Raw genomic sequence first — 21,910 nt, forward strand, 5'->3', positions numbered from 1 at the left:
CGCGTCGCGTTTCATCCCGTCGCGTCTCGTCTCGTCCCGTCGCGTCGCGTTTCATCCCGTCCCGACGTAATGTAACTAGCTACTCTCAGGAACTGCTGATGCAATCCTCACCAAACTGTGTTTAGGGGTGTCGAGTGGCAGCGGGGAATTTATGTCTTAGACATTTTCTGGTCTTATTCCAAAAATCAATTCGTAGATAAGCGTAGTCTAGTTTCTTTTATTTTAAGAAATTTAATTCTGGAGTATATTTCAATCAAGCATTGAGACACGATTCATAAAATCTCACATGAAAACTCCTTAAGATGGCACTTTGATTAATTATGACATCAATTCTAAAGTTAATTGTTAAAAGCCAGCACCAATAAAATAACTAAGTAAAGTTTGAGTCACAAGATATGCATCCCTATTGTAATCAAAACGACATTGTCACTGGGCACGAACCACAATGTGTCGACATGTTGGATATTGGCGAGATGAAAGTCCTGTAAAACAAAATATCTTCAGTTTTGAAGGAGGCAGTATACTATCCAGTGCTTCAGTCAAATCAGTTCTAACGAAAACTTCTTTTTTTAATTTTGAGGAACATCTTTGCGTTTCAACTCATAATGAATACATTATCTCATGCAACCAATATAATACAATTGAATATCACCATTCTATTCATTGTCAAACGTTGTTTGGTATCTTCCATGAGCCCATTTTGTTCGTCTTCTCGTTCAAATATTCATCAATTCAAAACTTTAAAACATGGCTACCTTTTTTTTGCAGACGACACTAAAACTTCACAATTACACGCATGCTCAACGGACACTAGACTCGTCTGCAACAAGGATTGGTTGGCAGCTCAAGGCCGATATCACGTCATTTAATTGACAGGTGTAATGTCCATTTCGGGGCGTGGCTAACATTTGGTGTTGACGACATTGAGTTGACGATGTTGCATTTCAGAGGCGCAAAAATTGGAAAATATTGAAATGTATTACATCAATCTTTAAACAGCACCGACACTCATAACGTCTATTTCAAAACAAACCATTATCAAGCTCTAACATTGAGACACGATTCATAAAATCTCGCATGAATTCTCATTAAGATGGCTCTTTGATTAATTATGACATCAATTCTAAAGTTAATGGTTAAAAGCCAGCACAAATGAATTAACTGAAGTAAAGTTTGAGTCACAAGATATGCATCCCTATTGTAATTAAAATGACATTTTCATTGGGCACGAACCACAATGTGTCGACATGTTGGATATTGGCGGGATGAAAAGTCCTGTAAAACAAACTATCTTCAGTTTTGAAGGAGGCAGTATACTATCAAGTGTTTCAGTCAGATCAGTTTTTTTCTTTTAATTTTGAGGAATATCTTTGCGTTTACCTCATAATGAATACATTACCTCGTGCAACATAAAACAGTTGAATATCACCATTTTTTTTCATTGTCAAATGATGTTTGGTATCGTCCATGAGCCCTTTTCGTTCGCCTTCTCGTTCAAACGTTCATCAATTCAAAACTTTGAAACATGGCTGCCTTTTTTTTGCAGACAACACTAAAACTTGATAATTACACGCATGCTCAACGGACACTAGAATCGTCTGCAACAAGGATTGGTTGGCAGCTCAAGGCCGATATCACGTCATTTTAATTGACAGGTGTAATGTCTATTTCGGGGCGTGGCTAACATTTGGTGTTGACGACATTGAGCTGACGATGTTGCATTTCAGAGGCGCAAAAAAATGGAAAATATTGAAATATATTGCATCAATCTTTAAGCAGCACCGACGCTCACAACGTCTATTTCAAAACAAACCATAATTGATATCAATTTATGTAACCATCCAAAAATATAGATTTAGGAAATGACTTAAAAAAAAATAAAAAAATAAAAATACATTTGATTAGGAGTCGTCTTCAACATTATAGCAGTCTAGATACAACAAACGACTCACTATTCTTCCCTTTCTTGCCTATTACTCCATGCTATGTCCATTTTCTTCGTTTCCCTATCTGTTCTCGTCCAATGAAAGGCCGTAACAGCGGATGCATGCTAAACCTGTTAATAAAGAAGATGACGACTTTCTTACTTGTGTCAAAGCACGTTTCTGATTTTTTTTTACCTGTGATGTCTATATTCTGTATATCAGTTCAAACATTTCGCGTGTCTCTCTGTGATATACGTATAACATCTTTTAATAATGTTCAGAAATATAATTTGTGTTTTGATAAAAGTATATACTTTTGTAAGACGGCAATCACTACTTAAATTGAAACCTTAGACTTTTGTCGACAATGAACCTGATTTTGTGGAGTTGATCAGTTAAATGGTGATGGCTTATAGATTAGCTTTAGGGACAGTTTGTGTGTTCGGTTTAATGGGGATGGCTCATGTGTTAGCTTTAATGTGGATAGTGTATGATTAGGTTTAATGAAATAGTTAATAGGTTAGGTGTTATGGGGATAGTTTTTGAGTTAGTGTTAATGGAATATTTCATGAGTTAGGTTTAAAGGGGATAGCTAATGGGTTAGCGTAAGGGGGATAGTTTATGTGTTAAGTTTAATTGGGATAGCTGATGCGATAGGTTTAATGGGGATAGTTTATGATTTACTTTAAATTGGGATAGCGTAGGAATTAGGCTTAATGGTGATAGCTTACAAGTAAGATTTAATGCGGGATAGTTTATGGGTTAGACTTAGTAGGTTAGTGTATGAGTAAGGTTTAATTATCACCAATATAAAAAAAATACATTTACAGTGGAACTGTTATACATGAACTTATAATTGAAATCATAACTTATGTTTCGCAATTCATTTCACAATGAAATGTGTTACAACTGTCATCAATTCATTGATCTGGGAGCTTCAGAAATAGATTTATTAATCTGCAAGGGAAATTAAATACATAAGTTCAGTATAAGTAACCTAAAAATTATTTTCAGGCTGATGCGTGCCTAACTTTCCCATAATATTGATCACAATGAATATAAAACGTGAAAACGTAAATCACTATTCTGTGTTTCCGATTTTATTATTATTATTATTTTTCCGGATAAAACTGTTGACCTCTTCGAATATTATAATATCCAAAATGGCGTCGAAGAAGAAACAGAAAAAACGTGTTTCACCTGAAGAACATGTGGACTTAGATTTATCTGTAATCGAGCAATTGGGTGGTGACAAGGTAACAGTAACCAGGGGGTCTAGTTTGTCACCAAATGATGACAAGTCACTACACCAATCTAAACGCATTGTTATTATTTATTCATCTTTCGTATTTCGACCATGCCTGCATGATGTTTCATCGGCCCTTTAAAAATCAGATTTGGACCGAGTTGGATTAAAACGAGTGGGTAGAATAGACGTACATGTTAATTTTATGGTGACATGTATGTCTGTATGGTCAGAAAATGATTGATGTTTCGATAGATATGTATCCTCCATCCATACTACTGTGTACAACGATATTGTCGATAATTCCTATATTAATATGATATTGTAACAGATGAATAGAACATATATCGAAGTGGCGATTTGTTGACGAAATTTGTTCTTTTGGATCTATCAGTAAAACAGAAAATATCTATATATAGCCCTGGTATTTACCAGGGTTACATATATGATCTACATATCTATCTAACACAATGCCCAAGTCTGGTGTCAGGGCCTATTCTATCTGTCCCAATGCCCAAGTCTGGTGTCAGGGCCTACTCTACCTGTCTCAGTGCCCAAGTCTGGTGTCGGGGCCTATTCTATCTGTCTCAGTGCCCAAGTCTGGTGTTTGGGGCCAGAGATACTCCCTACTCCTATAACATAAGAGGTCGCTGGTCGGCTCTTTTTCTATCGGATATTATTTTGCCGACTGTTACACGGCGCTAGTCAAAAGTATCTCGCCGTGTAAAACCTCTAACATTGTTGGAGTAAGATACTCCCCAACAATATTCCTAACAATATTAGTGGTTGACACGTCGGGAGAAATTCATGATAGGCATCGCAGTCAGCACAATAAGGTCAGATAATAAAATTTGCAAACCAATGGCCTCTTATATGTTAAAGGAGTTGACGAGAGGAAACTTGGGCTAGTAAACTAATAATGTGAAAATGTCCTTAAAATCTCACCAATTAATTTTTTCACATGGTATTCACATGATGATGCTGTATATATAGGAGGGCTGAGTAATTGGTCACTATTTCCTGTGTCCAAGATCCATTAATAAGAGTCTGATATATCGGTACATCTGTATGTTCAATACTTTCAATGCCAGCAGCAAGAGATCAAAAGCCAGGCCCACAACTGGTTAATAAACTAGGTATTGTACATGTACATTAAGTGAATTGTATTGGTTAATAAGTGTGTTGTTATGAAGGGACTAAAAGGGAGGCATTAAATTCTATTAAATCTGATGACCATTAATTAAGATATTGATTCGTTCTCCTGTAGCTTGATTTGGAACTCCTCAAAGATGTGGACAAGGAAGACAATGAAAGTCTGGAGGGACTGGACAATGATATGGACATGGAACCTGTCAAGAAAGATGAGGTAATCTATTGAAGTGTCCTATTTAATTTATATATATTATATTTCCACATGAAAGTTGAGATGGATGGGTATAGTAAATTTAGTTGAAATCAAATATCACTTCCTGTAAAAAAAGTGGATTTTAAAAGTCTGTGCTTGATATGATTTACAGCAGTACCATACTGATGAATTTTATACCAAGGGAACATAGATTTTCTACTAATTACAATGAATGACAAATTATTACGCTTATATATATATAATGGTGTACAGGTGCCTAAATATGACAGAAAACTGATCATTTAAATTTCTTATAATCTTGAAGCTATTAACAAGGTGTCAAATTAAAAGAAGCTAGCTAGGGTCCGGTTCATAATTTGTCATCATTCAACAAAATAAATTGATAATCAAATGAAAATTTCAGATATGTTGGATTTCCCACCCTGAATTGAGAGTGAGCTCCCTTTGATAGAACTTTCCTTTTTCAAGTATTTTATTTTCACACCATATGGACTATTGGTTTTGACGATGTAGATTAGATGCATTGGAATTAAACTTACATTTTTATATTTTCAGCTGAGAGATTTCATAAAAAATCTTGGAATCAGAAAATATCGCAATGACATCATTGAAGAAAGGTTGGTTATGTGTTACCTTTAAAATATAGTAAATAATAAAAGTTTTAAGTAAAAAACAAATAAACATGTCAACAAAATAATTATTCAACAGGTTTATTTAAATATTCTTTAATTATTTCTTTCCAAATTGAGACCAAAAAAAAGTCCATCTAAAATGATAGTAAAAAAAAAGGCCTGAACTAAAAGCAAATTAATGTAATTTGATTTTAGTGTGGAGGAACCGAAGAAAAAGACTGAAAAGCTAACAAAAGAAAAGAAGGAAGAGAAAAATAAGAAGAAACAAAATGTTGTTGATTCTGTTACACCAGTACCACAAAAAAAGCAAAGAAACAAGTACAAATCACTTGTTCAGCACCCTGAGGTGTCCAGTTCTTCATCAGTCAGTCAGCCACAAGGACTGAAGGGCCACATGTTAATGTACAAACCCCGTGACTACCTACTGGTCCGACATGGTGTACAGTGGCAGGATAAAGAGGTTAGTAGTCGTTACGTAGACCCCACATGTTAATGTACAAGCCCCGTGACTACCTACTTGTCCGACATGATCTACAGTGGCAGGATAAAGAGGTTAGTAGTCGTTACGTAGACTCCACATGTTAATGTACAAGCCCCGTGACTACCTACTGGTCCGACATGGTGTACAGTGGCAGGATAAAGAGGTTAGTAGTCGTTACGTAGACCCCACATGTTAATGTACAAGCCCCGTGACTACCTACTGGTCCGACATGGTGAACAGTGGCAGGATAAAATGGTCAGTAGTCGTTACGTAGACCCCACATATTACTGTACAAGCCCCGTGACTACCTACTGGTCCGACATGGTGTACAGTGGCAGGATAAAGAGGTTAGTAGTCGTTATGTAGACCCCACAAATTACTGTACAAACCCTGTGACTACCTGCTGGTCCGACATGGTATACAATGGCAGGATAAAGAGGTTAGTAGTCGTTACGTAGATCCTACAAATTACTGTACAAACCCTATGACTACCTGCTGGTCCAACATGGTCTTATACAAGGGTTTTACAAGAGGGTGGTCATAGCTTTAGCGATGTTTCCTTGAAAATTGCAAATGTTTAGGGTAGGCACAAAAAATGGGGTCAGTATGGTAACAAGAAATTTTTTTTTTTTTTTTATGTGTAAATAATTATGATATAAAATATTTGTTTTTCCATTTCTCTATAGGACACCTTGCCCGGGCTGGGTAAAGACACCAAAAGTTTGGATAATGATTTGGAGAAACAGATGGAGAGTTTTGCATCCAAGCTATTAGCTGATGAGGTCAAAGTTCATAACAAACGTAAGTAAAAATGGTTGAAACAACTGGAGATTATTTTGCTAACTTGCATACCATATTGCTCTTAATACTTCTAGTAAGGTAAAGCTGTTGAGATATTAAAACATTGTTGAGATTCATATTTGATAACAATTGATATTTCAGTGTGTAAAACCTGTAATAAAAATCTAAAGTGGAATTTGATTTTACAAAAAATGCATGAAATAGTATCAACTGTATATCTAGTAATATCAACATCAACAAAATGAAAAAATAAATAAATCAAATAATGATAGCTTACAAGACCGAAAATTACAGACAAATTCCGCAGGGCACTACATAATTTCTTCAAGATTCAGTTATGATTCATTCACTTTAAATTCAAGAGATAAAAAGAGAAGCTCAAACTTTTGGCAGTAGTAATAGTATAAAGCATGTAACTTTTGTCTTTGTATAAAAAGATGTTCCCTATTTTTGTTTTCAATCAGCCATAATTACTCTTTGTCGCACATATGGCATCCTTATAGAAAGATATGGAAATCAAATTATCTTCTCTTGTATATCTCTTTATTCAGTGATTGCACCGTTACCAAAATATATACACCTATATCAAAATAAAACACTTTTCTGAATCTGTTATCAGAATGGGAATCTAAGAAGAAGTCTGAAGCTGGCTGGATCAAAACTGTCCTGGTATCTGGGACGTTGTCGGACAAGATTGCAGCCCTGACCCTCCTGGTACAGGAATCACCCATCCACAGCCTCAACAGCCTCGATAGTCTTATCGCCATGGCCAAGAAGAAAGGCAAGCGCGAGTGTATGATGGCTACTGGTAAGTTTAGAAGAGAGTTCACAAAATAATACACTGTTTTATCTGGTAATAAGCCTATATCTGATAATAAGCCTATATCTGGTAATATCTGGTATTAAGCCTATATCTGGTAATAAACCTAGGCCTATATCTGGTGATAAGATCTTGTCATTTAAAAATATTTACAAGTGCTATTTCAACATCCTTCAATAAGCCCACTTCCTTCTTTGAGACAAAGGGTATGTCTAAATAATTTGCAGAATATTTAACATTTTCCTACCTTTCCTTATTTTTTAGTTGAACATAGAAACACAACTATAATTTGTCAAGTCTTACAGAAATAGAACAAAAGATGATTGAAGATTCATTACTCTTTTGAACAAATATTTAGACATTTGAATTTTAGGGTTTTTTTTCTCCTTTGATTTAGTAATAGAACTTTGAAGGAAAATTAATGCCATTGATACAAGTAAATAGATTGTCATTGTCACATTGTCTGATAAATAAATAATTGACTTTTGTAAACTGTAAATAAGCTGAAAGCATTAAGAATTATTTTACTAGATCTTACTCCAATTACTATTTCATCTCCTTAGAAAGGTCATTGTGTTTATAAGTATGTGTAGACAAAATGAAGTAGGTCACTGGTATAATTTACATTTGTAAGAAGGTATCTGCAATTAAATAAAACAATGGTATAATGATAGACATTGACAGCTGCTTATTCAGACCATGTTTCTCTACAGATACCCTGCGTGAGTTATTTACCTCGCACCTGTTGCCAGAAAACAAAAAGCTACGACAATTTCACCAGGTGAGTCTCTCTGCAGGATCTGAATCTCTTACTTCATTCAAATTTATTGTGGCGAACATGTCGAATCTAGCATCTCATAAAACACAGTGTTAAATCAATCCAAATTTATTTTACAACATTTAAGAGTAAGAAACCTGCATAAATTACACTTGTTGAATTTGCCTGGGTGCAAGTGTGTAAGGGTTTTTTATTTGGAAGAAAACCAGATTATCTGGGGAGAACCCATGTAGTTGGGCCATACCTGTTCACATCCGATAGAGGAATATAGATGAAAGACAAGTGTGATATCCATCGCTCCACCTGTTCAATCCGACCCCTTCTGAGGTACGACATGATCAGATTGTTAGAATAAACCAGGTTGCATCTGTAGAGTAATGGATTATACCCCACTGTGTTACAATACACAGGGTGTCGGAATGTTCTTCGGACAGATTGGGAAGGTTTCACGAACTAGAAAAAATAAGCTTGAACTTCGAACCAGAACAGTCTCCTGGGTTGTGGATGTATTTAAATATATCAGAATTCGTACATTTTTGTATTTGTATTTTATTGTTCCTTAAAAAAAGCATCTGGAATTAAAATTTCAAACAATCACTCTTAATGAGGTTCCATATTTTGTATTTATTTTTTACTGTTCGAGGTCAATTTGAAGTAAACAGATTTTCCTGGTTTCAGTTTGACCTGAATTCTATAGAAGCCACATCCGGCGGGAACAGGGACACCATTGACAGGAAGCTGATCCTCTGTTGGTTTGAATCACAACTCCGGAACAAATACATAGACTTCATCAATGCTCTAGATGTAAGTGTGGGTCTGATTTAAGGAAATCTGACTTTATTGAGTCAGAAATTATGGAAGATTTGGTGTTGATAGCACTTGTACCAGATATTCTTAGTTTTAATAGGATAGCTCTCCGTCATTCGGCGAGTGTTATTGTTTTCTTGTGAGAGACATGGAAAATTTTAAGATTGGTTGAAGATATACCAAAATGTCAGAAGATATCCTAAAGACATGTGCTACTATTGAAAGTTTAGTGTATTCTCCTTTTCGAGACGGTACATTGAGTTTATTATGATGGTGAATTTTCAGTGCAGGAGTTTTTATCAGTTTTACAAAATAATTGAAGTTCTGTTTTACAATTTGTTTTGTCCAAGGGTGTTTAAAACTAGAATCATTCCTATTATAAGAATAATAATCCAATAAATTGACATATCATTTTTTTTTCAGATGATGTCAAAAGATACAATACAAGCTGCCAAACAGAAAGCTATAAGTAGGTATATGCCAACCTCTGTGATTGGCTACGTTTTAGTAGTTTAAGTAGGTATATACTGACCTCTGTGATTGTCCTAGCCTTTAAACATTTCTGTTGGATATTTATTTATTTTTTTTTCATTTTGGAAACTTTTTTATTTTCTTCCATACGTAGAAATACTTAACGTTTTTCATGTTCCATTCCAACAATTTCTTATGCTTAAGACTCGCTAATCAATACATGTAGTATACCTCAGAGCAATGGATATTTCAATGTTGTAGACCAGTTCCTGAACAATCCTCCTAAAATTGAATGCAAAAATAGTTTTGACATCTTTGGTCTTCTATTTCATATTTTCAATAATTTTTCAACAAATTCACATTTACGAAAGATTTTCAACAAGATAAGACTTATGTCTGTAATCATGTGGTTGTTGTTTTTCCCAGGTACGGTGTATGAACTTTTGGCTGACAAACCTGAACAGGAACAGGTGAGTTTACCAAGGGGAGACAACTAGCATTGAAATACCTGGCTACTCATTGTGAAGAGATACCACCTTAATTGCAGACAAGAATTGTCATCATTTGGGATCTACATAATAATATTGTCCTGGAGAGACTTGGCAGTCCGAGACAACCTGTAAAACAATTGTAATTATATGACTTAATCCACGGATACGAGTACAAATTTCAGTAAAGGTCTTTCATAAGGGACTTAATGAAATTAATTTTTCCAGCCAAAACTTTAAGAAATGATGTAATTTGTTTACGTTTACCATTTGTTTGTGCAGCTTTTGTTGTCCATGCTGGTAAACAAGTTGGGAGATCCGGATTACAAACTAGCTGCCAAATCTACACATCTACTTTCCCGGCTAGGTAAGAAATTAATAATAAATATAAGTCTAATTAAACGTCAACTATACTGTATGTGTCCAGAGATGTTTTAAATTTTCAAGATTTCTGGATATTAGGGGCCAGACAGTGACATAAATCTTAGTAGAAATGTAAATTGTCAGGTTGAATTAGTGGATTTCTCCAATATAGATTGAAAAGTGAAAATTACCCCGTATACAAAAAAGAAAAGCAAAAGGAATTAATTACTGTAGTAGATGGAAAGCATTGCATCATCTAAGCTTCTGAAAGTGAGCAAGGACATTTAAGAAATTATTTAATACTGCAAAACATAACAGTTGAAAGTACAATTAAATCTTGTTAAATTATGTTATTATCAAAAGTCTTGTAAATGTTTCAGTTGACAAGCACCCAAACATGAAGGCAGTGGTTGTGGCGGAGGTGGAGCGTTTACTGTACAGACCTAACATAGCAAAGAGAGCGCAGTAAGTATGATGTGGGCTGATTTTGTTTATCAGTTGGACCCAGTGGACCGCCGTGACCGAGGGGTCTAGGTGTCCTGACACTTTATCCAAAACTTTTAAGAAATGATGTAATTTGTTTATGTTTACTGCTTTGTTTGTGCAGCTTTTGTTGTCCATGCTTGTAAACAATTAGGCTGATTTCATTTATCAGTTGAACTAGGTCGACCAGAGTGGGCCGCGGTGGCCGAGTGGTTAAGGTGTCTCGACACTTTATCACTAGCCCTCCACCTCTGGGTTGCGAGGTCGAAACCTACATGGGGCAGTTGCCAGGTACTGACCGTAGGCTGGTGGTTTTTCTCCGGGTACTCCCGCTTTCCTCCACCTCCAAACCTGGCATGTCCTGAAATGACCCTGGCTGTTAATAGGACGTTAAACAGTATAAATGGATAAATAAATGGACCAGAGTTGTTCATTTATGAAATAAGGATGGACCTAGTGGTTTGATGTTGTTTTCAGACTAGCCTTGACAAAGACTTCCATGGCCTGTATTAACATCTACAGGTCCGTGAAGATCTAAGCTTGAAATATAACATTTAAGAATAGATGAACTTGTTTGTCCGCAAAAGTCAGCAGGCCTATGATAATGTATGTGGGGTGAAATTTACAATATCTGAAGGTCAAAATGTAAATGTTAGGGTAGCTTATACCTTGTAAATGTTGTAGTATTTGGACATTTGAACATCTCCCCTTTCTCAAACCCCTTACTTACATTAGGGTATGGGTACACAGTGCATCTGTGCATCAATGCAGAGATTGTGTACAAGCTAAGTCTGTGCGTAATTACAAAGCTTGTAACAAGATATCTTATGACCCTCTGGACAGATTTACTTAATATTCATATATAACATCACACCATCAAGTTCCACACCTGGTCAGAGTTTGGTGATCATCAGTCAAGGTTAAAGGTCAAATGTCACACTTGACTAATTTTAAGAGGTTGGGTATATGCAAGTCCCAGAAGCTAGGCCCTGCTAACTTTGCTTTCATCTAGGAGTTCTACTGACCTTTGACCTCTACATGTTTGTTTCAGATATTATGGTGTGTGTTTCCTCAATCAGCTGATGTTGAGTGAAGAGGAATCCGAGCTTGCCATCAAACTCATACGACTCTACTTCTCATTTTTTAAGGTGGGTTCTGTAGATTTTACCACTTCTGTAAATATTTTCTTGAGTTGATGCAATTTGAATATCATTGCTTTCTCTCCTGTTTCTCAGTTGCTGAATTATTCACCAATAAAATGATAAAAAAATTACTCAAACTCAATTCATCTCTTTTTAGAAAAATTAGCCAGAGAACCAAGTATTAAATCAGTTTTATTTAGCCTAAGCATATTGGATCATTCTGGATGTGTAGTGAGGGTCTTGATTTTGTTGTGCAGGCTTTTGTGAAGAGAGGTGAGGTGGACAGTAAGATGATGAGTGGCCTGCTCTCAGGGGTCAACAGGGCATATCCATACGCCAAAGGTATTTAAAACACTTCAGTCATATTGTGTTGGATCAATGACAGAAGATTTTATAGCCAATGTTTATTTTATTTATGATATATAATTTTTCACATAATTTTACCTCAGCAAAAAAAGTTATAGGGGTATACTGTATAAGAATCATCATCTTTAGATCGTTAAACAGGTGAAGTAGTGTTAGGCTGATTTTCAATTATATTCTACATTCTATCAGATTTTTTCTGAGGGTTTATTTTGGCCTATTGGGCCTTGTTCAAAAATGAAATTATTTACTGTTAAAAGCCGAGATTCCTAAAATTTGCTGAAAATGCCCTTCCCAGTTCAACATGAAAAAAAGTTGCTATGATAACTCAAAATGACACAAAAAGCCCCATCCCAAACAATTAAAAAAAATGTAAGATCCCACTGAAATATTAGGAGGAAGTATGTGACATTGACTGACCAGAAGTATGTGACATTGACCAACCATTTGAATTATTGATAATAAGATATTCTTGTTTAATACAAAAATTGATTATAATTTTGAAATTTCAAAACACCAAGGTGAAATGGATGAAGTAAACCTTGTTGTCCTTGTTCATTGTTTACAGGTGAAGAGAAGTTTATCAGTGAACAGATGGATACCCTATATAAGATTGTACACTTAGTGAACTTTAACACCAGTCTGCAGGCCCTCATGTTACTCTATCAGGTGATGGACTCAAGGTAAGTAATCATACATCTACTGACTTTTGGTGAGGTCAGTATAAAGATTAATCAACCATGGACTCTAGGTAAGCAATCATACATCTACTGACTTTTGGTGAGGTTAGTATAAAGATTTATCAACCTAAACCTGCCAGTCTGCAGGTCCTCATGTTACTGTAACAGGTGATGGACTACAGGTAAGCAATCATACATCTACTGACCATTGGTGAGGTTAATATAAAGATTTATCAACCTCAATACACTTAAGTTTGCAAGCCCTTATGTTGCTGTATATATACACAAACATTTATCAACCTCATTTGTTTCTCTTGAAAGTTTTCATGTTTTTTTATTTCCCTAGTCTTGCTATGTTAATTCTTTGTCCTACTATTTTCATACATGCATGAGATACATGACTTGCTGTGTAGGTTACCTATATGTCCATACAAAAACCTATAATCTCCTCGTCCTGAATTGTTCAATTAAAATATTTCACTTTTCTGTTTTTGTGCCAGACATAATTATCCCCCTTTTATGTATTCCTCTCTTACACCCCATCTTATCTGTTTCTTTTCTCAATAGTGACTGGTGTGATTGTCTTTTGTACTGTTGTATCTACTGGATATCAAACATCTTTTTGGTCCTGTTTCTACAAAAACAAAAAATGGTTAATGAGCAGCTTAGTGGTTAGCAGACTTGCCTTTTAACAATTGTTTTAACATAATAGAATATTTAAATATAAAGTTTATTTGTTTACAGTCAGAATGTCTCTGATCGGTACTATGTGGCCCTCTACAAGAAGATGATCGACCCAGCTCTGTGTACATCTGCTAGACAAGCCATGTTCTTAAATCTACTGTTTAAAAGTATCAAGAAAGATGTGGCTGACAGGCGGGTCAAGGTACGTATGTCTGCAAGGGTATCCATGTAATGATACTTACCAAAACACAACCTCAATGCAAGAATAGTGTGTTCTTCTATTGTTAAAGGTATCTGTGAACACTATGGTACAAAACATGTGAATACTACGGTACAAAACATGTGAAAACTACGGTACAAAACATGTGAAACTACAATACAAAACATGTGAAAACTACAGTACAAAGCATGTGAAAACAACACCAAACACAGACAAGATACAATTAAGTTAATTTAATGAAATAATCCTATTTATCCTGTAAAGGAATTTCGTCTTGATTGTATCTGCATTTAGTTCATATTAACACCATAACATTATATCATTTAGATTTAAGTGCTCACCGGTCAGGGTTAAATGTCAAAGGTTACACTTGGCAGCTTTCAAAATGAAAAATTCTGTGCAATATATCTCATAAATCCATAGAGAGATTATTTTTATTGATGATGGGAGAAGGTGTATATCTAAAGTGGCTTTATATACCTGTATTATTGATGAGAGGAGAGGGTTATATCTATAAATAAAACTTTATTTACCTGCGTTTTGTTGTAGGCCTTTATTAAGCGACTGCTACAGATCTGTCCATTCCAGTCGCCCCAGTTTACCTGTGCTGCCCTGGTCTTGCTTGGAGAGGTCATCAAAATTCAGCCTCATGCCATTCTTACTCAACATAAGAGTATGGTAATATCTCCATAATTTTCTGTGAATGGGAATATTTCTGTCACTGCTGAAACATTTAACAAGCTTAATTTTCATTTGAAACCTTAAAAAAAATGACTAAAATGACTGACTTCAAATGTGTTGAAATAAAAACAATGCAACCATCAAAGCAAAATTATACAAGGAATGTTTAAATATAAAAAATGTAAAAAATTATTCATTACATAAAGAATTTTCTCATATTAAAACTGATATTTTCTTGTCCATTCTGTGAATGTATGATCCTGTTTTAGGGTTTTGATGATAATGAAGATGATGATGAGGAGGAACATTTCACTGACCTTCCCGCTCCAGACGAGGATGTAGTCCTGATGAAACAAGAGGAACCAAAGGATGTAAAGCCAGTTATACCGTCGTCATGGATACACAAATCTATAGGTCAAGGTGAGGTCAAGGACATAGGTCCTACAAGTCTGAAGGTCAAGTTGAGGTCAAGGATATAGGTCAAAAAAAGTCTAGAGGTAAATGTGAGGTCAAGGACCAGGTCTTACAAGTCTTTTGGTCAAGATGAGGTCAAGGTAAGGTCATGGTGAGTTTTAGGTGAGGTCAAGGACAGAGATGCTACAAGTCTTTTGGTCAAGGTGAGGTCAATGTTAATCCTGTAATGAATGTTTTTTGCATCAATTTCATATACAGGATATAAATAATTCCTTCAAGATGCTATCAAATGATTTGATAGGACATTACCATGGAAACTTATTACAGAGAATTATTGACAATAATAGTAATTCTGGCTGCTTCATATGTTATTTCAGTATAGCAAGATGTGTTGTAATAAAAAAATTTTAAAAATATTACAGGCCACAGTATGTTTTACAACCCCTCCGTGAGAAATCCTCTACATTGTCGCGCCGAGCAGGAATGCATGTGGGAACTGGAGAAACTCGCGGCACATTTCCATCCATCTGTTGCTCTATTTGCTCAAACTCTTCTCAAGGTAGGAGGCAAAGACTGAAGTGTTTTGTAAATTGGCGTAAAACAATTGTTGCTGAGGAGGTACTTACATGACTTATACCCTTACCCTTCTCTTTCTTATCTACATGTAACATCATCCGTTGTCAGTATAATGTGACCGAGTGGGGTTTGCTGCTGGGTGTTGTAGCTAGCCTGCTTCAGTGAGATAGCACTATTGAGTTGGCAACAGTTCCATGCTCTCACAAGGAGACAAACATAAATATTCCGTAGCCTCCCAAAATAAACACACATACACCTCACACATGTATCTCGCACACAGGGGAGGCTGTAAATGACCTTAGCTGTTGATAGGATGTTTATCAATACTAAACCAAACCCAATCTAATAATAGTTTTTATCATACAACTTGCATGAATTATACCGTAATGAAACTAATAAAGATGCATCTTTTATACCCTCCGACCCAAAATTATCTGTCCAACCCTTTATATGTTGGCCTCCTGGGCTTTTTACAGAAAAAATATGTTACTAATGTTTGGATGTGTGGATTGCTTCTACATCACTTTATGATGAGTAGGTCACTGCGATATTAATTTTCGGCTTTACAAACTTCATTTATAGGTTACATTCCTTCAAAGTGGAAATGTGGTAAAAATTTTACAGTTGATTTTACAAATAATTTCAAATCCACTTTCACATGAGAAATAAGAAAATCAGAGCTGTTTGAAGTATATGAAGGATTTATGTCAATGACTGATTTATAAACATCCTAAGATGTTATTTCCTCCCGTATTTAACTGTTGTTCTCCTGTTTTTCCAGGGTGAGCCAATCACATACGGGGGAGACCCTCTACATGACTTTACAACCATCAGATTCCTGGAACGATTTGTCTACAAAAATCCCAAACAACAACAGAACAGTAAGGTTTTCTTAAAACTAGAGATTAAGTCACACTGGGTTTCTTCAGTAAAGCGAGAGATTAAGTCGCGCTTGTTTTCTTCAGTAAAGCTAGAGATTAAGTCGCGCTTGTTTTCTTCAGTATAACTAGAGATCAAGTCACGCTGGTTTTCTTCATTATAGCTAGAGATTAAGTCACGCTGGTTTTCTTCAGTATATAAAGAGATTAAGTCACGCTGGTTTTCTTCAGTATAGATAGAGATTAAGTCACGCTGGTTTTCTTCAGTATATAAAGAGATTAAGTCACAGTGGTTTTCTTCAGTATAGATAGAGATTAAGTCACGCTGATTTTCTTCAGTATAGCTAGAGATTAAGTCACACTGGTTTTCTTCAGTATATAAAGAGATTAAGTCGCGCTGGAAAAATGGCTTACTTCAGCTGATTTTTATTTGCAGTACCAGAAAACTCAGGAATTCTGTCCAAGACAAAGACCAAGAGGAGAGACCCATTGACAGGTGCCAGGAAGTTTGCTGTAAACAGCAAAAGTTTCCTTGAGAAGGATGAAAGTGAAATCCCAGTCGAGGAAAAGTTCTTCCATAAGTAAGCCTTTCTTGGTCATATAAAACGCTGATCTAGTGAAACCTGTTCAATCTGGTCCATCTAATCTGACTCAAATATTTCGACACCCTGTTTAATAAGGCTCACAAGTAATATGACAACCAGTCTAATCTGCCCCATGAGAAATATTTGCATTCTCTCTAATTGACTCCTAAGAATTCCAATAGTGTCTTTCTAGATGTCAGGTTAGATTAATATATTGTTCCCCAAAGGGAATCAGATTTGATATTGATAATCTATGACTTTTTCTGATGGAAGAGCTTGAAATTCACAACTTTTGGGTCAATTACAGATATTTCACCCAGAAAGAGGCTCTGAGTGGTAAGGTTAAGAAGACTACTGATGACAGTGACGATGATGGCAGTGTCTGTGATGAGGACTTTGATACCTATCTCGGTAAGAATGACATCATGGCATCGTGTATGATCTCGAGGGAACTATTACGAAGTGTTCATCATTCAATGATCGACAGTCATAGTTACAATACTTCTTATAGAAGATATCAAGACTCGACTGTTTTAACCATTCATCAACTGACCTGTTCTACCATGTACTTCAGCCATGTCAAAAATACCATTAGACATGTGTAATAACAGTATTGTGACGTCATCAATTTTTTGACATCACAATGAATGTCACAGATTTTTCTGTAGAGAAAAACTTAACAGCTGAGTCCAAATGGTGTAGAAATAAATTTTAAAAGTTTTTGTTAAATTCTTATAAATACTAGTTATGTGATGAACAGAATCTTAAACTTGTGCTATGTAATTTGGAATTTATTAAACTTGATATGCCAGTCATGTAAGATCTTCTCTGATGCAGGTTTGTAGCTGACATTGATAGAAGAAATCTAAATAAAATCATTATACCGATTCTTAAACGTGTGTGACATTAATGTTATTCCATTATTTACAGATAAATATGAAAAGGAGCTGGAGGGTGGAGTCGAAATGAACATTGACTTCTCAGATGTAGACTTCGCAGCGTAAGATTTTATTTCTGTCTGATAGTACAAAAAGTTAAACCGTTTAGAAGCTTAAATTTGGGTGTTTTTGTTATTGAATATAACTGATTGTTTAAAGATGACATATTGTTATCTGTGTTTATTGAAGGTAAATTAAAACTGAGAAGATTTCTTTTTGTTTATTATTTAAGAATTTATATCCTTATCAATATCACAATCACTGCCAATACTATGGGTGTCTAGAGTTTGTCTTTTTCTTCTCCAGGGGATAAACATTGAAATTTGTCCTCCAGATTCGGAAAAAAAGTTCTTTTATTTATAAATAATGGTTATAACAAGTGCTATGTTTGTGTAGCACAGCTATAATAGGCCGAAAACCTTTGGCTAGGTAGCTCAAATAGTTTAGAGTGTTTGTCTTGAGTTTGGAAGTCCTAGGTTCGAGTCCCGGTCTGGATACTTCCTCTCATTTTACATTTGGCACCCAACTAAATACCCAGGGAGGTGATACACTGTATATGGTTTTATGTATGTCCTTCAGTCAAAGAATTTTTGAATGAGGGAGGAATGTAGTGGACTGGACTGGGCTGTGCTGGTGTCTAGGTACCTCTAATGGTTTAAAGTATCTGTGTAGAGTTCAAAGGTCCTGGGTTTGAGTCCCGATCTGGTTGCATTCCTTCACTTCTGTTACGCTTGAGAAGCATGATTACCTAACTGTTATTTTTTCTTATGACAGATCTATGGGAAAGAAACCAAAGAAGAAAAGAAAACAAGAAGAGGAAGATGATGACGACGATGATGAAGATGACTATGATAACTTGTCTGATGAGGAAATGGACTTTGATAATGATGATGATTTTAAGGCAGAGTTTGATGATTTTGATGATGAGGATGACAATGAAGACCATGATGATGATGATGGTGATGAGGATGATGATGACGAAGGATCAGAGGACGATGAGGATGACATGGCTGATGACTATGATGAGGAGGAAGGATTTAATGAAGAGGATATAGAATTTTCTGATGATGGTAGATTATTTTCATCTCTAGATACATCAAAATAACCTTGCACTCAGGAAAAATCTTTTAATATTTTAGATATTTGTCTCAAACATCAAATTCGTATGTAGAAAAATTTAGAAAAAGAAAAGTTGAAGGTATCTGTACATTGTATAGGTTCTGTTTCATATTTTGGTCAAAATATGTTAAGTTTCAAAACAGAAAAAAACGAGTATTTCAATTTTGATGTTACTTTCTACCATAATTGTGTAAAAGTGACAGACTTGATGAGATGGAAAAACCAAACACCGTGTAGTGTGTGAGATTTCTTTGTCTCATGACTCATGAGATCAGAAAATCTCCCCAGGAATATCTACTGATGGAATGTCAACTAGTTAGACGTGGTAACTGATGGTGAGGCTGTGTCTTATTTCGTACATGTTCATTACAGATGAGTTTGCCGAACCTCAGCCCAAGTCAAAGAAAAGACGTGGTAGTGAGGATTTCATGGCCGCCCCGATGAAGAAGTCCAAGGGGTAAACCGATTTAAGATTGTAATCTTTATGTTTTAAGATTATCATTTAGCAGAGATTCCCGATACAGTGCTTGTCAGAGGGGCTCAATGGCTGTGATACATTTCGTTCAATTTTTTCTTGGCTGCCAATTCTGGACTTCCAATTTGGTGAAATTTGCTTGAAAAAAATTGTAAAGTAGTCGTTCGTGTCTCTGCTTCAGATTGGCCAAAATTATGCTGTACTTCAATTTTGCTAGATTTTAGTATGTATTTTGATGGTCTACTATATAATGACATTTCTTATTACGATTTTTCCTTGCCCTGTTTTCAGCTCCAAAGGACTATCCAGTATATTTGCCTCTGCAGATGATGTAAGTATGCTATACAGTAATGTATAGTATAATTGAACTGTTTGCCTGAAAAAAAAATACATAAAATTTTCAAAAATAAAAAATCATAGTAAAAGTGGTAGAAAGAAAATAACAGTAATTAAAATGTCCTTTGGTCTGATATTCTGTAAGCATGTGTAGAAGATGATTTACTCCAAGTAGTAAATAGATACCAAAATTTGGACCTAACTTTTTCCAGTTTTCACATCTTCTTGACGAGACTGCTGCCTCTAAGCTGGACATGACAACATCACATGCTGTGTCTAACAAGGAAAATGCTCGTAAGTGTTCAAGCTGAGATGTCCATATACTGGAGTGTGTAAACAGTATAATAATTAAATATTGATCAACAGGTCATCAGTAAGAGTAGGCGAGGAACAAGTCTGGATATTGTTTAGTTTAACAGCCAGGGTCAGTTAAGGACGTGCCTGGTTTTAGTTTTACCATGTGTAACAGAGCAGGCATGGAATAAGTCTGGATGTTGTTTAGTTTTATCACTGGTAACACATGATATCAGCACGTTTCAAATTGAGAGTTGGATATAGTTAAGGCCAAAAATGCATATACAGCTGTTTCATCTTTCTTATGGATTTGTAAGTGTTGATACCTAAGAGGCTAAAAATAGGTAAAAAATAACTTCAAAATATAGATTTGGAGGTACAACAGACCCTTAATTCAATAAAATTTGTGATTTTCAATATTGGATATCAAGAGAATGTCAAGCAATTTGATTGACCAGTTATTTTGATTTTGCAGATGAGAAGCAGCTGATGTGGGAAATGAAACGAGAGAGGAAGATGTCCAGAGGAGATGACAGGAGGAAGTTCAAGAACAGATCCAAGAAACCCTTCAAACAGTCCACACAGAAGTTTAAAGGAAAATCTAAAGGAACTCAGAAATTTAGCGGCAAAAAAGGAAAGTCTGGCCGCAAGTAATCAGAGATTTAGCGGTAAAAAAGGAAAGTCTGGCCGCAAGTAATCAGAGATTTAGCGGTAAAAAAGGAAAGTCTGGCCGTAAGTAATCAGAGATTTAGCGGTAAAAAAGGAAAGTCTGGCCGCAAGTGATCATAAAATGATGACCGATCGTGATTGAGGCCATGTTTCTCTACGATATACATTCTTGTGAATCAAGAAGACAGACTGGAAGGAATTAGTACAAGTCTCTTGAACTGATCCGGGCTGGATTCAGGATTGAGCCAAGGGGGTTCAACTTTGACCATGGACTTTGAACAAGGGTTCAAGTTTGATAAAGTTTTAAGTTAAAAGCTATGGCATGTATATATGTATAGTATCATGTTTAAAAGAGATATTGTACAGAACTTACGTGTATCATTGTCCAGCAGAAAAAAAAGAAGACAAAGTATCGTGATAAGGTATAACATTAAAACAAGCTGAATAACCCGAAACAACTTTTTGAAGAAATGAATACATTATGTACTATGTTGATACTGTAGTAAGCAAATTAATAATAAAATTCTGTGTTTTTATGGTGCCTGACACTGCCAGGAATGGATCTGGTTATCTTACTGAAATTTTCCTTGTATGACTGATTTTTGGGAGTCGGGATATCTGAGTCCTGGATTTTCCTGTGGGACTTGCTCAAATTTTGAGTACACACTATATCTCTTAGTAATGGGACTCACCAAAATTCTGAAAAGTGCTCAAGACTCGACTGGAAATTTGATGTATGAAGATGTTCTCAGCCATATAGCATGCAATATGTTTATAAAATGAAAATGAAGAAGCTTTTATCGAATGGTTTCTATTGAACATAGACAAATATGAAAATGAAGAAGCTTTTATCGAATGGTTTCTATTGAACATAGACAAATATAGGTGGGTGTATTTCCAAGCATAGACATTGTGCTGCAAATATATTTACTAAATAAATACTTTGTTGGGCAAGGCAATGCAATAGTGTGAAAATTATAAAACATTGATTGTAATAAAATGGTTTTCGACACTGAGCTGTATTGATTTTATATTTCAACACTTTATTATTTTGTCAGGAATATCCTCCTCTCACACCAAACATTTTGTCTGGTTGGAAATGGTTTTCCACGGAAACTTTCTGTAGATTTTATTACAGTGTACATTGCAGGTACTGTAGGGCACTTTGAAACAGATGGATTCAATGATCCTATTAA

At 35.5% G+C, this 21,910-nt stretch overlaps 1 protein-coding gene across 3 annotated transcripts; it reads left to right on the forward strand.

Moving 5' to 3' along the window:
- The first annotated feature begins 3,088 nt into the window (after window positions 1-3,088).
- LOC117323009 (CCAAT/enhancer-binding protein zeta-like) lies at window positions 3,089-21,730 on the forward strand. Of its 3 annotated transcripts, none has more exons than XM_033877992.1 (29): window positions 3,089-3,181; window positions 4,439-4,537; window positions 5,093-5,154; window positions 5,365-5,629; window positions 6,337-6,451; window positions 7,071-7,259; window positions 7,985-8,052; window positions 8,728-8,853; window positions 9,280-9,325; window positions 9,754-9,797; window positions 10,098-10,182; window positions 10,559-10,643; window positions 11,713-11,809; window positions 12,061-12,145; window positions 12,735-12,849; window positions 13,591-13,732; window positions 14,300-14,428; window positions 14,701-14,851; window positions 15,268-15,404; window positions 16,203-16,302; window positions 16,736-16,880; window positions 17,191-17,294; window positions 17,814-17,883; window positions 18,596-18,891; window positions 19,313-19,397; window positions 19,707-19,746; window positions 19,964-20,045; window positions 20,521-20,697; window positions 20,827-21,730. In XM_033877992.1, coding segments are annotated over exons 1-29 (3,234 nt in total). In that variant the 3' UTR covers window positions 20,829-21,730. The 3 variants fall into 3 exon arrangements, with proteins under 3 accessions (XP_033733883.1, XP_033733885.1, XP_033733884.1); XM_033877994.1 differs by having other exon boundaries at window positions 20,521-20,679; window positions 20,809-21,730; XM_033877993.1 differs by having other exon boundaries at window positions 20,521-20,662; window positions 20,792-21,730.
- Window positions 21,731-21,910: the final 180 nt, after the last annotated feature.

This window comes from Pecten maximus, chromosome 3 (genome assembly GCF_902652985.1).
Source record: "Pecten maximus chromosome 3, xPecMax1.1, whole genome shotgun sequence".
Classification (NCBI taxonomy): Eukaryota; Metazoa; Mollusca; class Bivalvia; order Pectinida; family Pectinidae; genus Pecten; species Pecten maximus.

Coding starts and splice junctions, on each gene's coding strand:
- LOC117323009 (XM_033877992.1), top strand. CDS start 3,089: ATGGCGTCGAAGAAGAAACAGAAAAAACGTGTTTCACCTGAAGAACAT. Junction 11,810..12,060: donor TCTACTTCTCATTTTTTAAG/GTGGGTTCTGTA, acceptor TTTGTTGTGCAG/GCTTTTGTGAAGAGAGGTGA. Junction 17,295..17,813: donor GGACTTTGATACCTATCTCG/GTAAGAATGACA, acceptor CATTATTTACAG/ATAAATATGAAAAGGAGCTG.